Here is a 16,939-nt window from a genome sequence, read left to right as displayed (position 1 = left end):
GCTTTCCAAAATGTCTCTGCTTAGTCCATTGACAAATTCAAGGAAAACTAAATATAGTATTATATAATACCTGCATGCTATAGAAAATAGATAAGAGTATGTTCAGAAACTCGCAGTAGAATTATGTAACATTATTCAATGGTAGATTATCTTATTATCGATTACTAAGATCTTGTAATAGGACTATTTATTCAATCTAGAAACTAATCAGGCCCAACCCTCATAGAGTCTGAGAGCAAAAGAGACTGGATGTGTTCAGAGCAGTATGGCCATAATAGAAAGTTCTTACAGGATGACTTTTATCCCTAGATATATACTCATTGAGTTCTAATTTGACAGAAATTATGGAGTCCCAATTCAAGTTTTTATGGCATCCTGTCTCAGTCTAAGTGGGAAGCCACTTTGACCTCTGTGTGATAGCTCGCATAAGTCCCTGCAATCTGTGCAAAGCGGGTCACCAACCCTGAGACAACAATATAAAACTTGGCAATCATCTCTCTTGTCCTAAGCTTTTCAATTATTGAAAATTAAGGAACTCCCCACAGAGGAGAAATCATTAAATATATAGTAAATAATGAGGTTAATTAATTTAACCCTTCTAACGAGGAAACTAATTAAATCAGAAAATTAAAATTGACACAAGACATTATACTTCGGAAGCTTTGAATTTAGATCTAATAATAGTGTCTTCTGCTTTGACCAACTTTGAAAGAGAAATCTGCATTAGCGATGAAAAATAAAAACCAGCAGACTACTTCCTTTCTAAGTAAATCTCCATATATATATTATTTATTTATTTTTAACCTTTATATAAACAGTTTATTTACTCTAAATAGCAACACAGACAAAACGCCATAGAAACACAAAGGAAGTGGTGCAGAATGGAGACGCTGGCTGACTTTGGATCGGAGGCTCATAAGCAACAGCCTAGGTTGTGAAGAGAAGGGGCATGGAGGGAGGGCAGGCGGGAGGGAGGGGTCGGTGTGGTGTGGTTGTTTCATACAGCCAGCGGGGGCTACAGAGCTCTTAAACGGTTGAAGCATGCCTGCATCTGAGAGCAAAGGAACTAGCTCCTAGGGACTGACCCAAGTATAAAAGTTTATCATTTTACAGCAGTGGAAATACTGACATCAATATTAAAATAAAAGCAAGTTTTACATAACAATCAAAAATACAAAAGACTGAAGGAAGAGACCCTGTATGAAAAACTGGGGCAATTCAGCGAAATTGAGAGGTGTATGCCAGTGGCGAAAATGGAAAATGGCGCCTGCCCAACCCTCCCAGGCAACTAGTAATTGTATGGAGCGATTTAGATTTGCAAAATGTTGTAAACAAGTTCTTGCCAAACCAATCCCTTCCTCTCACGGTGCCGCGGGCGCTGCTTACGAGGGTGCGAACTTCTTGGCTTGAGCCCGAACCCTTTTCTCATACTCCACTGTTTTGGCAGTAAATTGTGTAGGCTTCTGCTTGAGCTGGGTCTTGGATATTTTGTTCATTTAGAAGTTCCTGTATTCCTAACAAGATCTGCTTGATCGTGACGGCGGGCCTCCAGTCCTTGTCTCCCTCCAGGATGGACAGGCACACTGTACCGGAGGGGTACACATTTGGGTGGAATAGTGGTGGCTCAAATTTGCATTTCGGTGGGGAAGATGGATAATCATCCTTAAAAAGCATCCGCAGCTTGAACACGCCTCCTTCCCAGGGAGTCCCCTTCTTCCCTGGGATGGCACACTCCCAATTCATCAGGTTCATCGTGCCGTCAGGATTCTTGGTTGGGCAGCCACAAAGCCAAAAGGGTGGTCTTTCCTCCAAGCCTTCCTCTCCTGGGTCACTGTGCTGAGGGCAATCCCCGACATATTCAAACTCCCCGGGCGGCCGAGGCCCCATATGTATTATTTAAAATGATTTTTCAAGTTTCCTTTCTACTTCCACAGCATATGAAATTAAAACTTTTTCCTTTGAAATTGTGTGTGTGTGTGTGTGTTTGTGAGTTCTAGAGTTTGAACTCAGGGCCTAGGCACTGTCTCTAAGATCTAAGATTTTTTTGCTCAAGGCTGGCATCCTACCACTTACTTAAGCTACAGAGCCGCTTCTGGCTTTTTGGTGCTTACCTGGAGACAAGAGTAGCATGGACTTTCCTGGCCAGGCTGGCTTTGACTCATGATCCTCAGGTCTCATTCTTCTAAATAGCTGGGATTCCAGGCCAGCCTCCGGACAGCCAGAGCTGCTGTTTTTGCAAGGGTTAGGCTCTCTGAAGCATGTTGGTCTTTTGTTTTGGGGGTTCTTTTTGGATGAAGATCTCTGCCCTATTCCAGTTCTTGGTGCTGATGTAACCCATGACCTCACCTGGTTTAGACCCAATGTCATTCCAAACCCTTCTCAGTTACTGTCACTAAAATGTCGGTGCAGTTACTTCAGGCCAGAGAGTATGAGCAAGATTCAAGTGTGGCAAGGGATAGCAAAGTTTATTAGGAAAAGAATCTATTTTCAATAAACTGAGATGAACAAAAACTCCCAGCACTAGATGTGACACCGAAGCCAAGGTCTCTCTCAGCTTCCATCCACACAGAATCATGGTTCTTTGAGATCCATTCATGAAAAGTATTGCTCATATAATCCAAGTCTGGCAACAACGAATTTCAGTGTAAAAAGGTTAAAGTAGGGAGGAATGGAGAAGACAGAGATATCTTCAGCTCCCAAACAGGAAATGAATTAACTATTTGAAATCGTGGTAGCCTTTGTTTGTTTGGTGGGTCATGGGGCTTAAACTGGCCTAGGCACTGTCCCTGAGCTCTGCAGCGCTAGGCTATTGCTCTACCCTTGAGCCAAGCCCTTTTCTAGAGGTTAATTGGAGTCAAGAGTCTCAGATCATTTTGTGCTTTGAACCTCGACGCTCAGATCTCAGCCTCCTGAGTAGCTAGGATTACAGGTGTGAGCTACCGCGCCCAGCACTAACCTTTATGCTTCTGAGTTGAGACTTCCTTCAGCCAGTGCCCTGGGTTCATTCAGTTGACCTCCACCCATTGGAGAGGTGCCAGAATTTTTGGCTTTTCAAAGGGGAGGGTAGATTTAGACAGCGCCTCCAAAGTCTCCTAATAATCTTACCTACTCCAAGTCAGAGATCTGAGGATCAAGATTAGAAGCCAGCCCAGGCAGGAAAATCCCTGATACTCTTATCTCCAATTAACCATCATCAAACTGGACGTGAACTTAGGCTAAGGTGGTGGAGCACTAGCCTGGAGGGAAAAGATAAAGGACCAGGCCCAAGTCCGAGTTCAAGCCTCCTGACTGGACAAAACAAAACAAACAACAAACAAAGTAAGAAGAATGGAAACTTACTGCCCTTTCCATTTACTTCTTGTTTTTAAAATTGTTATTATAAAGGCGGTGTACAGAGGGTTACAGTCATGTAAGTCAGGTAAAGACTGCATTTCTTTTTGGTCAGTGTCATGCCTTACTCTCTTCATTTCCCCCCACCCCCATCTATGGTTCATTTTCAACATAGTGTCTAGTGAGTACCGCTGCTGCACTTGTTCAATCTTTGTCCCTCCATTTCTTTGCCACCCTTTGCATTCCCAAAGATTACTTTCTGGTCTTAACTTCGAGTCTGGCACTTCATATTTATTAAAATTAACATGATTTCCCTGTCTCCTCATCTGTATATCCTGTCTCAGTCACACACACAAGCCATTTGGAAATGCTTCTTAAGTAATATTGCCAAGTTTCTCCCCCCAATTTCACGTTTATCTTTCATTTTTCGAGGATGTTTAAATGTACTCTAGAAACTGGGAAATGTATTATCATACTTTCCAATTAGGTGGGATGTTTATTGTTGGACTGTTGATTACCAAACGGAATGATGCTTAGACTTGGGAAAACTGCAAAAACCTCAGCGCTCAGAGCATCTTATTTAGGGTAGTCTATGGATCCAGGCTACAGAACTTCAGTTTAATGAGGTATTACCCTTAGTGCCACAAAAGTCAGTGATAACTATCTGTCAAAAACACATCAGTCTCAATATGGTGTTTTTATTTTTCCTGTAACTTTGCATAGGTATCACGGAAATGGATGTACTGTGGAGATAATTTTCTTGAGCTTTAATGCTAAACATGAAATTACCATTCATGACTGGGGGATGCTGGTTTAACAATTTCCTCACAGCATCCACTTCCAAACTGGCCAGTCAGGGAGACAGGGTTTGGTAACCTGCCTCCATTCCGCCGTGAACACGGGTGCAGTCTGGCCCAGCTATCCACCGGCCTGGCACTATCACTAGGCAAAGACCACAAATGAACCCAGACCCGTGAATTTCTCCTTTGCAACCAACTTGGATGGACTTTACGAAGGGCTTCATTTCAGCATAACGCCCATCCCCTCCCTTTCAAAGACGCTGTCACTTCCCCTCACCCAGGCCCTGCCGCCTCTCCTTCTTTTCGAGGGGGGGGGGGTGCACACGGCACATCGGGGCGTCGCGCTCCGCGTGGCCCCCAAGGCGGCTTCCACGCGAGCCACACCTCCACCTCCCGATGGCTTCCGGCCGAGGCTCAGCTCTCAGCCTCCCGAGCAGCCAGGACCGCCGCTCTTCCTTACGTCCTTCCCGATCACGGAGGTGCGTCATTTAAAAACAAGTCTGGACCCGCGCGATGGACGCCGTCCCCGGAGCCCCGGGCGGAAGCGCCGCGAGCCGGGAAAGGGTCGGGGCGAGGCCGGGGTCGTGGGCTCCTCCTCCGCGCTCCACCGCGGCGGGCCGCGCGCGCCTTGCCGGCTCGCGTCCACCCCGACAGCCACCCGAGGCCGGCGGCCGGCCGGGGCGGGGCGGCTCGGGGGCCGCGCCGGGCCGAGGTCCAGCCCGGGCCCGGCGATCGCCGACGGCCGTCACCCGGGAGCCTCGGGTTTAGGGTCAGTGCCGCGGCCGCGCGTCCGATCGCCGCCGTCCGCAGGGTCCGGGGCCGCCGCCGGAGACGCCGCGCGGCCTGCCCACGCCGCGCTCGGGGCTCCACCGCCGCTGGGCAGGTCCGGACCTGGCGGCGTCACCCGCTCCCCGCGCGCCGCCCCGGCAGGTCGCCGCCGCCGCCGAGGCCCCGCCCTGCCGAGGCCCCGCCCCTTCCGCGCGCATGCGCCCCCGCGCCGCCGCGTGGGGTGACGGGAGGCTCGCCCCGCCCCTGCCCGGCGGACTGGCCCACTGCGGCTCCGCGGGGGGGGCGCCGGCTCCCCACGTCTCTGGGGTGCGGTCGTGGGGGGCGCTGCGGCCTCCAGCCGCGGGCCTCCGGGGTGGGGCGGCGAGGGTCGCCGTCGCTCGCGCGGCGGGCGGCGGCGGGGCGGCCGGACGGCGCCGCGGGCCGGCGCGCTCCCGGGCGGGCTCCCCCTCGGCGGCTCGGGCGCATGGCGCGTCCCGGAGGGCGCGCGCGGCTCCCGCGCTCGGGGCGCTCGGGGCGGGCGGGGGCGCGGCGGGCGGGCGGGGGCGCGGGTCCCACTTCACCGGGCCGGGCTGGGGCCGCGCGGGCCGCGCGGTTGGCGGGCCGAGGCGGGGCGGCGCAGGCCGGAGGAGGCGGGGGCCCGGGCGCCGCCGCGCCGCCCTCCGCGCCGCCGCGGTCATGTCGGACCCGGCGCCCGAAGTTCCGGAGCTGTTCCGCGAGGTCAAGTACTACGCGGTGGGCGACCTCGACCCTCAGGTACGGCCGGCGCCCGCTCCCGCCGCCGCCCCGCCGCGTCCCGCTCCCGCGCGGCCGCGCCTCCGGCCTCGGCGCCCCGGGCCGCCGGCGGGCCTGGACGCGGGGGAGGCGCCGGCGCGGCGCGAGGGCGCGTCGGGGCGCGGAGTCCGGGGAGCGGCGTCCGGCGGCGTCCCTGCCGGGGGTGGGGGGGCTCCGGCCCGCCGCGGCCGCGCGGCCCTGCGGCCCCCGCGGCCCTTCCCGGAGCGGGCGTCCCCGGAGCGTCGCCTTCCCGGCCCCGGGGGGGGATCTGGGCTCCGGGAGGGCCGGTCCGCGGTGGGCGGCGGGGACGCGGAGCCCGCGCGGACCGGGCGGCGGGGCGGGGGGGGGGCGCACCGCGGGGCAGCGCTGCCGCGCCCGACCTCGCCGGAGCCCGGCGGCCCTGGCCGGCCGCGGTCCGCGTCCCGACGGCGGAGCGCCGCACTTTCCCACGGCACGCACGCCGCGTCCCCGCGTGTACTCGCGCGGTGGGTCGCGCCGTCCTCCCGCGTGGGTCACGTCCCGCGCGTGGCCGTGCCCGCGTGCGCTCGCGCGTGGTCCCGGGTGTTAGTGGCGGTCGCTGCGCGCGCGCGCGGTCGGCCCGCGTGGACCTGCGTGCGCTCGTGTGAAGTGGGCCTCGTGGACGCGGGTGCCCCTGTGCGTGGTCAGGCCGGCCCTCAGTGGAGGGCCCCCCGGGTCCCGTGGACAGGTCAGAACGTTAGGCCCGGACGGATTCATTGGTTAACTAGGCCTGGGTGATGGGGAAGCCATCGTCCTGACTTTCCACAAGCAGGAACTTGTGTTTGGGACTCAGCTCTTCCCAGGCGCGCTCCCTTTCAAAACTTGATGGCACAGAAAAGTTTTGAGTTACATAGATGCTAAGCTCCGGGATGAAAAGGAGAGATTGGTACAGCCCGGCTTTTTCTAGTATTGATAATTCCCTCCTACACCTTCTTCCGCTTTTGTGTCCTGGTAGTGGGGCTTGAAATCTGAGCCTCATGCTCTAGCTTAGATTTTTTGATTTTTTTTTTTAAGCCACACTTCCACGTCCAGCTTTTTACAGATTAATCGGAAGTAAGTCTCTCCTGGATTTGTCCTCTTGGGTTGGCTCTGAGCTGCAGTCCTCAGGTCTTGGCCTCTTGAGTAGCCGGAATTATGTGGTAGGCCCACTGGTGCCTGCCTTCTTCTTGCTCTTCATTATAGGGTTTTGGTTCTTACAGGGGCCTTGCTCCAAAAGTTCAAACCAGGAAGAAGCCTCTGTGGGGATAGGAATCAAATCTGAGCACTTACAAATGTCAATCTGAAATAGTCTTTTCTAAAAGTTGACGGCTAGAGCATCCATTCTCAGAATTTCCTAACGTGGGTTCAGGTGGTGAGCATCTAGTCAGTCATTGGCTAGGGTCCTTGGTGTGATAGGTGGAAGCAGGAGAGGGGCGTGCCTGAGTGCTGAGTGGTGCTGGCAGCGGGAGTTGGTAGAAGCTGTAGGGAACATACTTCTCCCCTCCTTGGCATGTGTACAATGACACTGAAATGTGGCTAGCCATCCTTTCAGTTGAGTCTTGGTATAGCAGAAGTGGAAGGGCGATCTTTTCTCTGTGTGGAATGGATCTGCTGAGAAGTGCAGCACTCGTGTTTGGAATGTGCCTGGTGGCCAGCCACTGTCTGGCGTACAGTGACAGGACAGAGCTGGTGAGGCTCTCAGGAGGGAGCTTGGGGGGGATGGATGCTATTACTGGCTTTGATGGCCTGAGAGGTCCAAAACCTGAGTGTTTAGTTGGTGTTTGGTGGCAAGGACTGGGTTCTAGGGGCCTGAGTGAGGACTGGAAGGTGAGACTTACCTCTGGAAAAAGAAGCAGAAAGGCCCAAGGAAGGCTGCTGTGTGCAGGTGCTTGCAGATGCGTGCAGGTGGCGGATCTAGCAGATGGCCGATGGGACAGTGGAGGAAAGGTGGTTCATTAGCTACTTTAAATTTATTAGATGATGTTTCAGCTGCTTTGTTGCTTAGTCAGTACACCTCAGAAAGGGTTCCTGCCTTGTGGGGCCATCAGCCTTGTGAGCCGGGCCATTGTTGGAGTCTCCATGGCCATTCTTCCACCCTCAGCTTCCCTGACTTTCTGGGCGCTGTTGTCTGCTGACGCTGCTCTTGCCCCCACCTGTCTGAAAGGGGTGCAGTGCATTCTGGGATCCTCACCCCTCCTCAGGTCAGCCTGTGCTGACCCCTGCCCTGTATTGGGGAGGCCACTTGAAATGGCCAGCATTTCTGTTTTGTTCTTCCTCTTCCTTTTGCCCCTGTCGAGACCAGTCTGGCCCTTATGGTCTGTCATGTTTTCCTTTGGCTTATCCCCCAACACTGGCATTTGAACTCAGGGCTTTTAGTTGCCCAGCAGACACTCTTAGCATGAAGGCATATCCCCACCCCTGATTTTGATTATTATTATTTTATTATTATTTTGCCAGTCCTGGGGCTTGAACTCAGGGCCTGGGCACTGTTCCTAAGTTTCATTTGCTCAAGACTAGTGCTCTACCACCTGAGCCACAGCATCACTTCTGGCTTTTTCTGTGTATGTGGTATTGAGGAATTAAACCCAGGGCTTCGTGCATGCTAAGCAAGCACTCCACCACTAGGCCAAACTTGTAGCCCGCCCCTTGCTAATTTTTAAATGGGGCTCTCACTTCATGTCTGGGTTTGTACCTTGGTGTGTTCCAGGGTAGCTGGGATAGCAGGCAAGTGCCACCATATCCAGCTCACCATTGAGAAGAGGCAGCGAGAGCTTTTTTCCTACTGCAGCTGGCTTCAAACTGCTATCCCAACAGTCTTAGCTTGCTACCTGGTTAGGATTACAGGTGTGAGTTGCTGGGGCCTGGGTTGCATCTTCCTCCTATTACTATGGACACTTGCTTAGTTCAGCCACCTGCCACTGGATTATCACAGTGTGTGTTTGGCTTTTGATCAGCCTTTCTTACAGTGATAGTCATCTTTCTATAGAATCTGATGGTGCCCTTCTCCACGTGAAACTCTTCCACAACTAGAGGAGATGGTTGACAAAGCTTGAGAGATGCAGTGTGTATATTTTTGCCTGGCCAGCATCGATAAATCATGAGAATTGTGTTCATGAGTCTCCTCCAGAACCATGCCTTAATTGTGATAAAAACCACTTGTCCCCAGGCCTTCAGGTTGTAGGTCCAGGAGCAGGGTCCTGTGTAGCTCAGCCTTAGTGGTTTAGGGTTAGCAGTGACTATCGCATCCTGGGGTGTCCTGTCTTTTGCCATGAGGACAGGCAATAGCTGGTAGTAGAGCACAGTTCCTCCCTTAGTTGGTGAACCAAAATTTGCTGTGTTTTGGCTGAGTGCTCACTGCTGACTCACGCCTGTAGTCCTAGCTACTCAGGAGGCTGAGGTTTGAGGATTGTGGTTCGAAGCCAGCCTAGGCAGGAAAGTCTGTGAGACTCTTCAGGTAATCACAAACAAGCTAGAAGTAGCACTGTAGCTTAAGTGGTAGAGAGTTAGCCTTGAGCTAAAAGTTGCTCAGGGCCGGGCGTAGTGGCTCAAGCCTATAATCCTAGCTACTCAGGAGGCTGAGATCTGAGGATCGAGGTTCAAAGCCAGCCTGGGCACTAAAGTCCATGAGATTTATCTGCAATTAACCACTAGAAAACTGGAAGTACGGCTGTGGTTCAAGGGGTAGGGTGGAAGCCTTGAGCTGAAGAGCTCAGGGGCAGCACCCAGGCCCAGAGTCCAAGTCCCATCAACCAAAAAAAAAAAAAAAAGTTGCTCAGGGACTGTCTCAGGCCCAGAGTTTAAGCCTTAGAGGCAGCAAAAATAAATATACATAAAAAATATTATTTTGTTTTTTAAATTGTCCTCAAAAGTTTTACTGCCATATTACTCAGACTAAAAAGCTTCTAGGAAATGTGATACATACATTTTCTTTTTCTTTTTTTTTTTTTTTCCTGTGTATGTGTGTGGTACCAAGGAATCAAACCCAGGGCTTCATGCCTAGGCCACACTCCTGGCCTGTGGTGTTCCTTTTGTTTTTCTTTTTTTTTTTTTTTCTTGTGAGTCATGGGGCTTGAACTCTGGGCCTGGGCACTGTTCTGATCTCTTCAACTCAAGGCTACCACCCTGCCCCTTGAGCCACAGTCCCACTTCCCATTTTCTAATGATTAATTCGAGGTAAGAGTCTCATAGTTTTGTAGTGCCCGGGCTGGCTTTGGGCTGGCTTTGAACTGCCATCCTCCGATCTCAGCCTCATGGGGCTTGAACTCAGGGCCTGAACACTGTCCTTGGGTTTTCTCAAGGCTACAGCTCTACCACTTGAGCCATTGTACCACTTCCAGCTTTTTCTATGTGGTACCAAGGAATAGAACCCTGCTCTTTGTGCATGTTAGGCAAGCACTCTACCACTAGGCCAAATTCCCAGCCCTGTGGTACATTTTTATAAAACTTTATTTCCAATAATGGTTTATCTAAGGAATGTGATCAGTGCTTTCCATTTTAATTTGTATTTTGTTTTTAGGTTATTCGACTTCTTAAAGCTGGGAAGGCCAAGGAAGTCTCCTATAATGCTTTAGCCTCGCACATAATCTCAGAGGATGGGGATAGTCCGGAGGTTGGAGAAGCTCGGGAAGTCTTTGACTTGCCTGTTGTAAAGGTGAGTCAAAAGTCTCATTTCTTATCTTTCATTATGCATGTGGAAAGCAATAGAGCTGCACACCAGGGCTTGCTGAAGTCCTGCTGTATGTGGTGGCCTCTTGAGCTTCCATCAGCCTGTAGTAGGGCTACATGGAAGTCATTCCAGGTCATCCTGTATGCCTGCTGTGGGGGCTCTCGAGTCTCCAGACTAGGACACCTGTCCAGGATGTCGCTGTTGATGGACGTTGTGTGGGTATTTGGGTCATGGTGGAAGGGTGCATGTTATCCCAATGGCCTCTCTAGGGGCAGCTGCCCTCCTTCCCAGCGGGGTCAAGTGGTTTTCAGCTAAACCAATGGAAGGGATCCTGTCCACCATGAACTGCTAGTATCAACTACTTTGTCAAGGGTGTAGTGACTACAAGTCTTACTGTCCAGCTTGTGGCCACTTGGACTAACAGCTAAGGTACCTACAGAGTTTATTGTGAAAAGTGAGGGTTAGACTGGTGGGTAAGTTTTATTGGCTTATATACTGTGATGCTGTGTTGTGGCCAGCAAGTGACTACCATTAAGTTTGTGTGTGTGTGTGTGTGTTTATGTTTATGTGCATGCATGTGTGCGTGCACGGACCAGTCCGCCAGTACTGGCTCTTGAACTCAGGGCCTGAGTAATATCCCCTAGTTTTTTTTTTTTTTTTGCTCAAGGTGGTGCTCTACCACTTGAGCTCCATCTTCAGTTCTGGTTTTATGCTGATTGATTGGAGATGAGAGTCTCTCAGATTGGTGTGCCCAGGCCAGCTTTGTGGCCCTCAGCTTCTTGTGCACCTAGGATTACAGGCGCTGGCCACATGTGCCCAGCCTGAGGTTTATTTTTAAGATGTGTCAGTTTCATAATGATCTTCAGTTTTATTTCTAATCTTCCCCTATGTATGTTTCTTATAAAATAGTTCTGTACTGCTATCATTTTTCACTGTGGTATTGAATGCTCAGCCTTAACACTGTTAGGAGATTAGGGAAGGTTCCCACTGAGTGAGATGGGGAGATGAGAAGCTGTCATGCTGCTGGAAAGTAACAACGTCACTGTTGTCTGGGGTCTGGAACTGCCTTGCAGGTTGCCAACAGGAGTTTTGAAAACAAGCCCCGGTGGTCCTGTCTGAGAAGGACATCCAGTGAGCGCAGTGATCCTACATTTTTTACACTAGCTCATAAATTCAGCATGGCCAGCCCAGGCTCATGCTGCTGTATTCTTCTGTGAACTCTGGTGCTACCTGGTCAGTTTACCTACTGCCACTTTGTTAGACTCACCAGGGGGACTGGGCTTTGGGCAGGGCATGTCTTCCTTTGCCTATCCCAGCCCCTGCCCTTCAGACAAACTGACTTCTCAGACTGTGGCTTGGAGCTGGTTTCATGTTAATGTGAATTTGGGGCCTAGGTCACTGTTGAGCAGTAGTTCTTAAACTTGTTCTATGACCTCAACACCCTTCCCTCATTTTATGCCAGCACTAGGGTTTGAACTAAGGCTTTGGGCACTGTCACTTAGCTTTTTCGTTGGAGGCTGGCACTTACCATTTGAGTCAGCTTCCCTTCAGCCAAGTTTTAGATGGTACCAGGAATCGAATTTAGTGCTTTGTGCTTGCTAGGCAAGCACTCTACCACTTGAGTCACAACCCCAGCCCCGGAAGTAATTTTATTGAATCTCTGAACATGTTGTCTATGGATGAAGATGGCCTAAGAAGTCTTCCTGAAAGCAGATCAGCAAGAGGGGACCAGGGCTAGGAGAAAGCATAGTAAAGCCCCGTGAGACTCTGATCTCCAATTAACCACTCAAAAAACCCAGAAGACCCCTAGTCTTGAGCAAAATAGCTCAGGGACAGCACCCAGGCCCTGAGTTCAAGCCACACAACAACAACAAATGCATGTGTGAAATACTACACTAATAAATACTAAGAAAATGGATGATGGGACGGAAAGCAGGTTCTGTTGAGGAGTCCCAGTTGCAGGGGAAGGAGGATAAGCATGGTCAGAGTGCCTTAGAGCAGGGAAACCATTTGAGATGGTTTTCAATAGCGGGGAGAGGTGCAGGGTGTGAGGTCTGTGGGTGACATGACAGAAAGCCCCTGTACAACTCTTCTATGCCAATAAAAATTCTTTAAAGAGCCGGGCGCCGTGGCTCATGCCCGTAATTCTAGCTTACTTAGGAGGCTGAGTGAGATCTGTGATCATAGTTCAAAACTAGCCCCGGCATTAAAGACGGATACTAAAGACAGTGAGATCCATATCTCCTGAGCTGAAGAGCTCAGGGACAACACCCAGGCCCAGGGTTCAAGTCCTAGAGCTCAGGGACAACTCCCAGGCCCAGAGTTCAAGTCCGATGACAAAAAAAAAAAAACCTTAAAAAAAAGTAGTTTTTATGGTTTACAAACATTGTATCTTCCAGGCTTTACCAAAAAGGATCTGGAGGATGCCAGTGGTTCATGCCTATAGTCCTTGCTACTTGAGAGTAGCTAGCCTAGGCTGACAAGTCCGAGAGACTTACTCTATTTTTTGTTTGTTTATTGGTCACTCGAGCCACAGTGCTACTTCAGAGAGACTTATTCTAAAGTTACCAGTAAAAGCTCAAACTAGAGGTTGAGTTCAAGCCCCCGTACTGGCACACGTGCGTGCTTGCACATAGGCCCTCACACGCCTTTTGAGTTTAGGATTGGAGTGAGGGGCTGTTCCCCAATATGACCAAAGTGGTGGAGCAGGTAGCTGCTGCCCTCCCCCCAGTTGTGAGGTTGAGGCAGCATTAATAAGAGCAGGACCTAGAATTTAAGTGCATGTGTTGCTGCTTTTTTTTTTTTTTTTTTTTTTGCCAGTCCTGGCTTAAACTCGGGGCTTTGGCACTGTCCTTGAGCGTTTTCTCAAGGCTAGCACTCTACCACTTGAGCCACAGCCCCACTTTGGCTTTTCTGTGTATGTGTTTTTTTTAAGTACAAGAGTGCTTCATTGTAGAATTGGGGTTTCTGGAGTGGGCATTAGTGGCTGGTCCTTGGATGTAGTGGTTCTTCCGGGGTGCTGTATAGTCACAACAGCCTTTTCATTGCAGCAAGTGCCCCAGTGGAAGCTTATTTTGATATTAAATTGTAAATGGCTTTTGACTTCAGTTCACCTTTTCTTTTTCAGCCTTCTTGGGTGATTTTATCTGTACAGTGTGGAGTCCTGCTGCCGTATCCTTTTTTGGGTTGGTAGGATCACTGAAGATTGAAGATGAAAATGGCAGCTGTCTGGGTAAAGACTGGGTCATGACTTAGGGCCAGCATTACCTCTGTTCCTGCTCCTCTGCTTTCTGCCTCATGTCACCTGTTCTGTACCCAATTTTTGTCATTACCTGTGTCAGAGCAGCTCTGGCTGGGACCTGGACTCCCGTGTTCTAGATCTTTTCCAACATCTATTTATCTGTCTGTCTATCTATCTCTCTGTTATCTTTAAGTAATTGTACAAAGGAATTGTTATTCAACAAAGTGATACTTAGCTGGACAGGTGATTTCTACAGTTACAAGTCTATGTATACCATATCATGAATGATTTGAAGAGTACATAAAGATGAGAGTCAAGGTTTATAGTACACATTGTTTGTCATTGAGAGCTTATCAATTCCATCACCCTCAGGACCTGCTGGGGTGGTGAGAGCAGGGGGAGCAGTGACTCTGCACCAGGCTCCAGAGCAGGAATGAGCATTCTGCAGGTTGCAGAGGATGGAGGTCAGTCACGGGAGGTCTCCTCGAGCAGAGCCTGGAAGTTACTTACGACATCATTCAGTTGTGAGGTAGAAATTTGAGGCCCAGGAAAGAGCAACATCACTCACTATTTTTGTAGCTTAGCCAGGCAGTTCCTTTGAAGGCACTTATTACTTTATTGGGCCCATGCAACAGAAAAAGTCTTGTGGGCTTTTTTTTTTTTTTGGGCGGGGGGGCAATCCTGGGGCTTGAACTTAGGGCCTGAGCACTGACTGTCCTTTGCCTTTTTCCTTAAGGCTAGCACTCTTACCACTTGAGCCATAGCATCATTGCTGGCATTTTTTATGTATGTGGTACTGAGGGATTGCACCCGGGTCTTTGTGCCTGCTAGGCAAGCACTCTACCACTAGGCCAAACTCCCGGCCCTCTTGTGGGCTTTTTATTTGTTTGTTTGTTTTTTGTTGGTTATAGGCTTGAACTTGGGGCCTGGGCACTGTCCCAGTGCTCTTCAGCTCAAGGCTAGTGCTTTTTTCACTTGCGCCACAGCACCCCTTCTGGCTTTTTCTGTGTATGTGGTACTGAGGAATTGAACTGGGTCTTCATGCATGCTGGGCAAGCACTCTATCACTGGGCCACATTCCCAGCCCTAGGAGAAGTCTTACTATAATGAAAAGTACTTAAAGGACTCTAATCCCCCCCCCACCACCTTTTTTTTCCCCCTGTTGGTTGTGGGACTTGAACTCAGAGCCAAAGGTATTACATTGAGTCTACAAAGTTGGTTACAGTTAGAGAAGGCCCGGATATTGACAGTCTGTGTTGTCCTAATTTATCTTCCTCAGTTATGTATCCTTTTCTCTTGTGGGGAGAGAGGTACTACTTAAATATATGTTGAATTCTGAACATGATGACTGTGTCTGCTTTGAATAAAGTACTGGCAGGAGGAAGTCACGTCTGCCTGAATGTTACGACATTCTTAGTCTAAAATCCTCTTTAGGATCTTGGGAAGTAGGGTTCCTAACTTGGGTTCACACACAGTGAAGCCCGTGGGGCTCAGAGTTGTCTTGCGCAAGTCCCCCACTGGTGACTGATGAAGCCAGAGCCCATGTCTGCTGCACACAGGGAGCCATCACAGTAGTGCTGTGTATGTTTGTTTGTTTCTTTTCTTTTTTTTTTGTCATGGGGCTTGAACTCTGGGCCCGGGCACTGCCTCAGCTTCTTTGTGCTCTGCCACTTGAGCCACAGTGCCACTTTTGAATTACTTGAGTGGGATAAGAGTCTCCCGGGAACTTTCCGGCTTGGGCTGGCTTCGAACCTTGATCCTCATATCTTAGCCTCCTTAGTAGCTAGGATTATAGGCATGAGCCACTGGGCCAGGCTCAAACTCTGTGTTTCGGTATAGTCATGTAGCTGTCAGGTCATCTTGTTTCCTAAGGAATGTTTTACATCGATTTTATTTAGGCTGTAAGTGGAGAAGTGCACTTTACTGAAATCACTTGCCTCTTTCTGTGTTGCTTCTCGCTGTTCTTCCAGTCTGCTCTGTGCTGTCATGCAAGTAGAGCGAGTTGAGGAACAGTGGGCTCTCCTGTGGGCCGAGTGTGTGGGAGGCCTTGGGGGGGGGTCTGTCCAGTGGGCTGAGTTGAGTGGGGGGTGGGTGGACCTGCCCAGTGGGTAAAGTGCAGGCTATGCTGGTCTTTGATTGTGATCTTAATCGCTGTCAAACAGAGTGGATGGTTTTTCTCCAGAATCATGTCAGATTTTTTTTGGAATCACTGCCTGCCTTTCTCAGGTAAGCTGGTTATAGTTAATCTTGTACTAATGATAGACAGCACTGATTTCATCTGATTGGGTTTATGATGCTTGTTAACCCATTTCTAAGATACCTTGTATTAAACTTGACTGTGCATTTCATGTGTCTGACAAGCTTCTAATGTTTAAATATTTGTGTTTTTTTTGGATTTTAAGTTTTAAATAAAAGTGATTATTTTAATCAAAAAAATCATAAGGATGTAATACTTAGATATAAGGAAAACTTTAAATGAACAATTTAAGTATTACCTGGATTGATTTCAGAGCCTCTTTCTTACTAGGCAAGCTTGTTACTTGATCCATACCTCCCAGGTTTTTTTTGGTGGGTTGTGGGCTTGAACTTGGGGCCTGGGAGCTGCCCTGAGTCTCTTTGTACTCAAGGCTGGCACTCTACCACTTGAGTCACAGTGCCACTTGTGTTTTTTGTGTGATTAATTGGACATTAGAGTGGTCTTATGGGGACTTTTCTGCCCAGGCTGGCTTTGAACTATGACCCTCAGAGTTCAGCCTCTTGAATAGCTACAATTACACGCATGGGCTACTGTTGCCTGGCTCTTTCTTGCTTTGTTTTTCAGACAGGGTCTCTTTTGCCTTAGTTGGCTTGGTCTGCAGGCCTTCTACCTCTGCCTCTTAAGTAGATAGGAATATTGGTGAGAGTCACCCTGCTCGGCCATTTAGAATGAAGTTAAGACCGGGAGCGTAGCCTAGTGGTAGAGTGCTTGCCTAGCATGTATGAAACCTTGGGTTCGATTTCTTGTTACTACATACACAGAAAAAGCCAGAAGTGGTGCTATGGTTCAAGCAGCAAAACGTTAGCCTTTAGCAAAAAACAAGTATCCAAGGACAATACCCAGGCCCTGAGTTCAAGCTCCAGGATTGGCCAAAACAAAACAAAAGAATGAAGGCAAAAGATAACAAAAATTCAGACAGAATCACAGTCTTAAGAATTCTCTTAGCTGTGTGGGGTCGCTCATGCCTGTAATCCTAGCTACTCAGGAGGCTGAGATCTGGATATGAACGTGAAAATGAAGAAAAGTGTAAAAATGAAGACTCAAGTTCCACGATCCTGCCAGTAGAAGGTAACTTATTAGCATGTTGG

The 16,939-nt window shown here is 49.8% G+C and overlaps 1 protein-coding gene and 1 pseudogene across 2 annotated transcripts in view; one reads left to right on the top strand and one right to left on the bottom strand.

Moving 5' to 3' along the window:
* Positions 1–811: 811 nt before the first annotated feature.
* LOC150063832 (SUMO-conjugating enzyme UBC9 pseudogene) lies at positions 812–2,362 on the bottom strand (annotated as a pseudogene).
* A 3,073-nt stretch (positions 2,363–5,435) lies between these two features.
* Positions 5,436–16,939, top strand: part of Paxip1 (PAX interacting protein 1) — a 44,082-nt gene continuing 32,578 nt past the window's right edge. The window contains exons 1-4 of one of the 2 annotated variants that reach the window (XM_090333595.1): positions 5,436–5,672; positions 10,204–10,338; positions 13,481–13,524; positions 15,757–15,820. In XM_090333595.1, the coding sequence (XP_090189721.1) occupies positions 5,595–5,672; positions 10,204–10,338; positions 13,481–13,524; positions 15,757–15,820 (321 nt within the window). In that variant the 5' untranslated portion in view covers positions 5,436–5,594. The remainder of the gene's footprint in view (positions 5,673–10,203; positions 10,339–13,480; positions 13,525–15,756; positions 15,821–16,939) is intronic. The other variant, XM_090333594.1, reaches the window with a different exon arrangement.

This window comes from Megascapheus bottae, chromosome 5 (assembly GCF_031878675.1).
Source record: "Megascapheus bottae isolate mThoBot1 chromosome 5, mThoBot2.hap1, whole genome shotgun sequence".
In the NCBI taxonomy this organism is placed as follows: Eukaryota; Metazoa; Chordata; class Mammalia; order Rodentia; family Geomyidae; genus Megascapheus; species Megascapheus bottae.
Note: the sequence above shows the minus strand (reverse complement) of the source record. Positions and strands in the feature narration are given on the sequence as shown.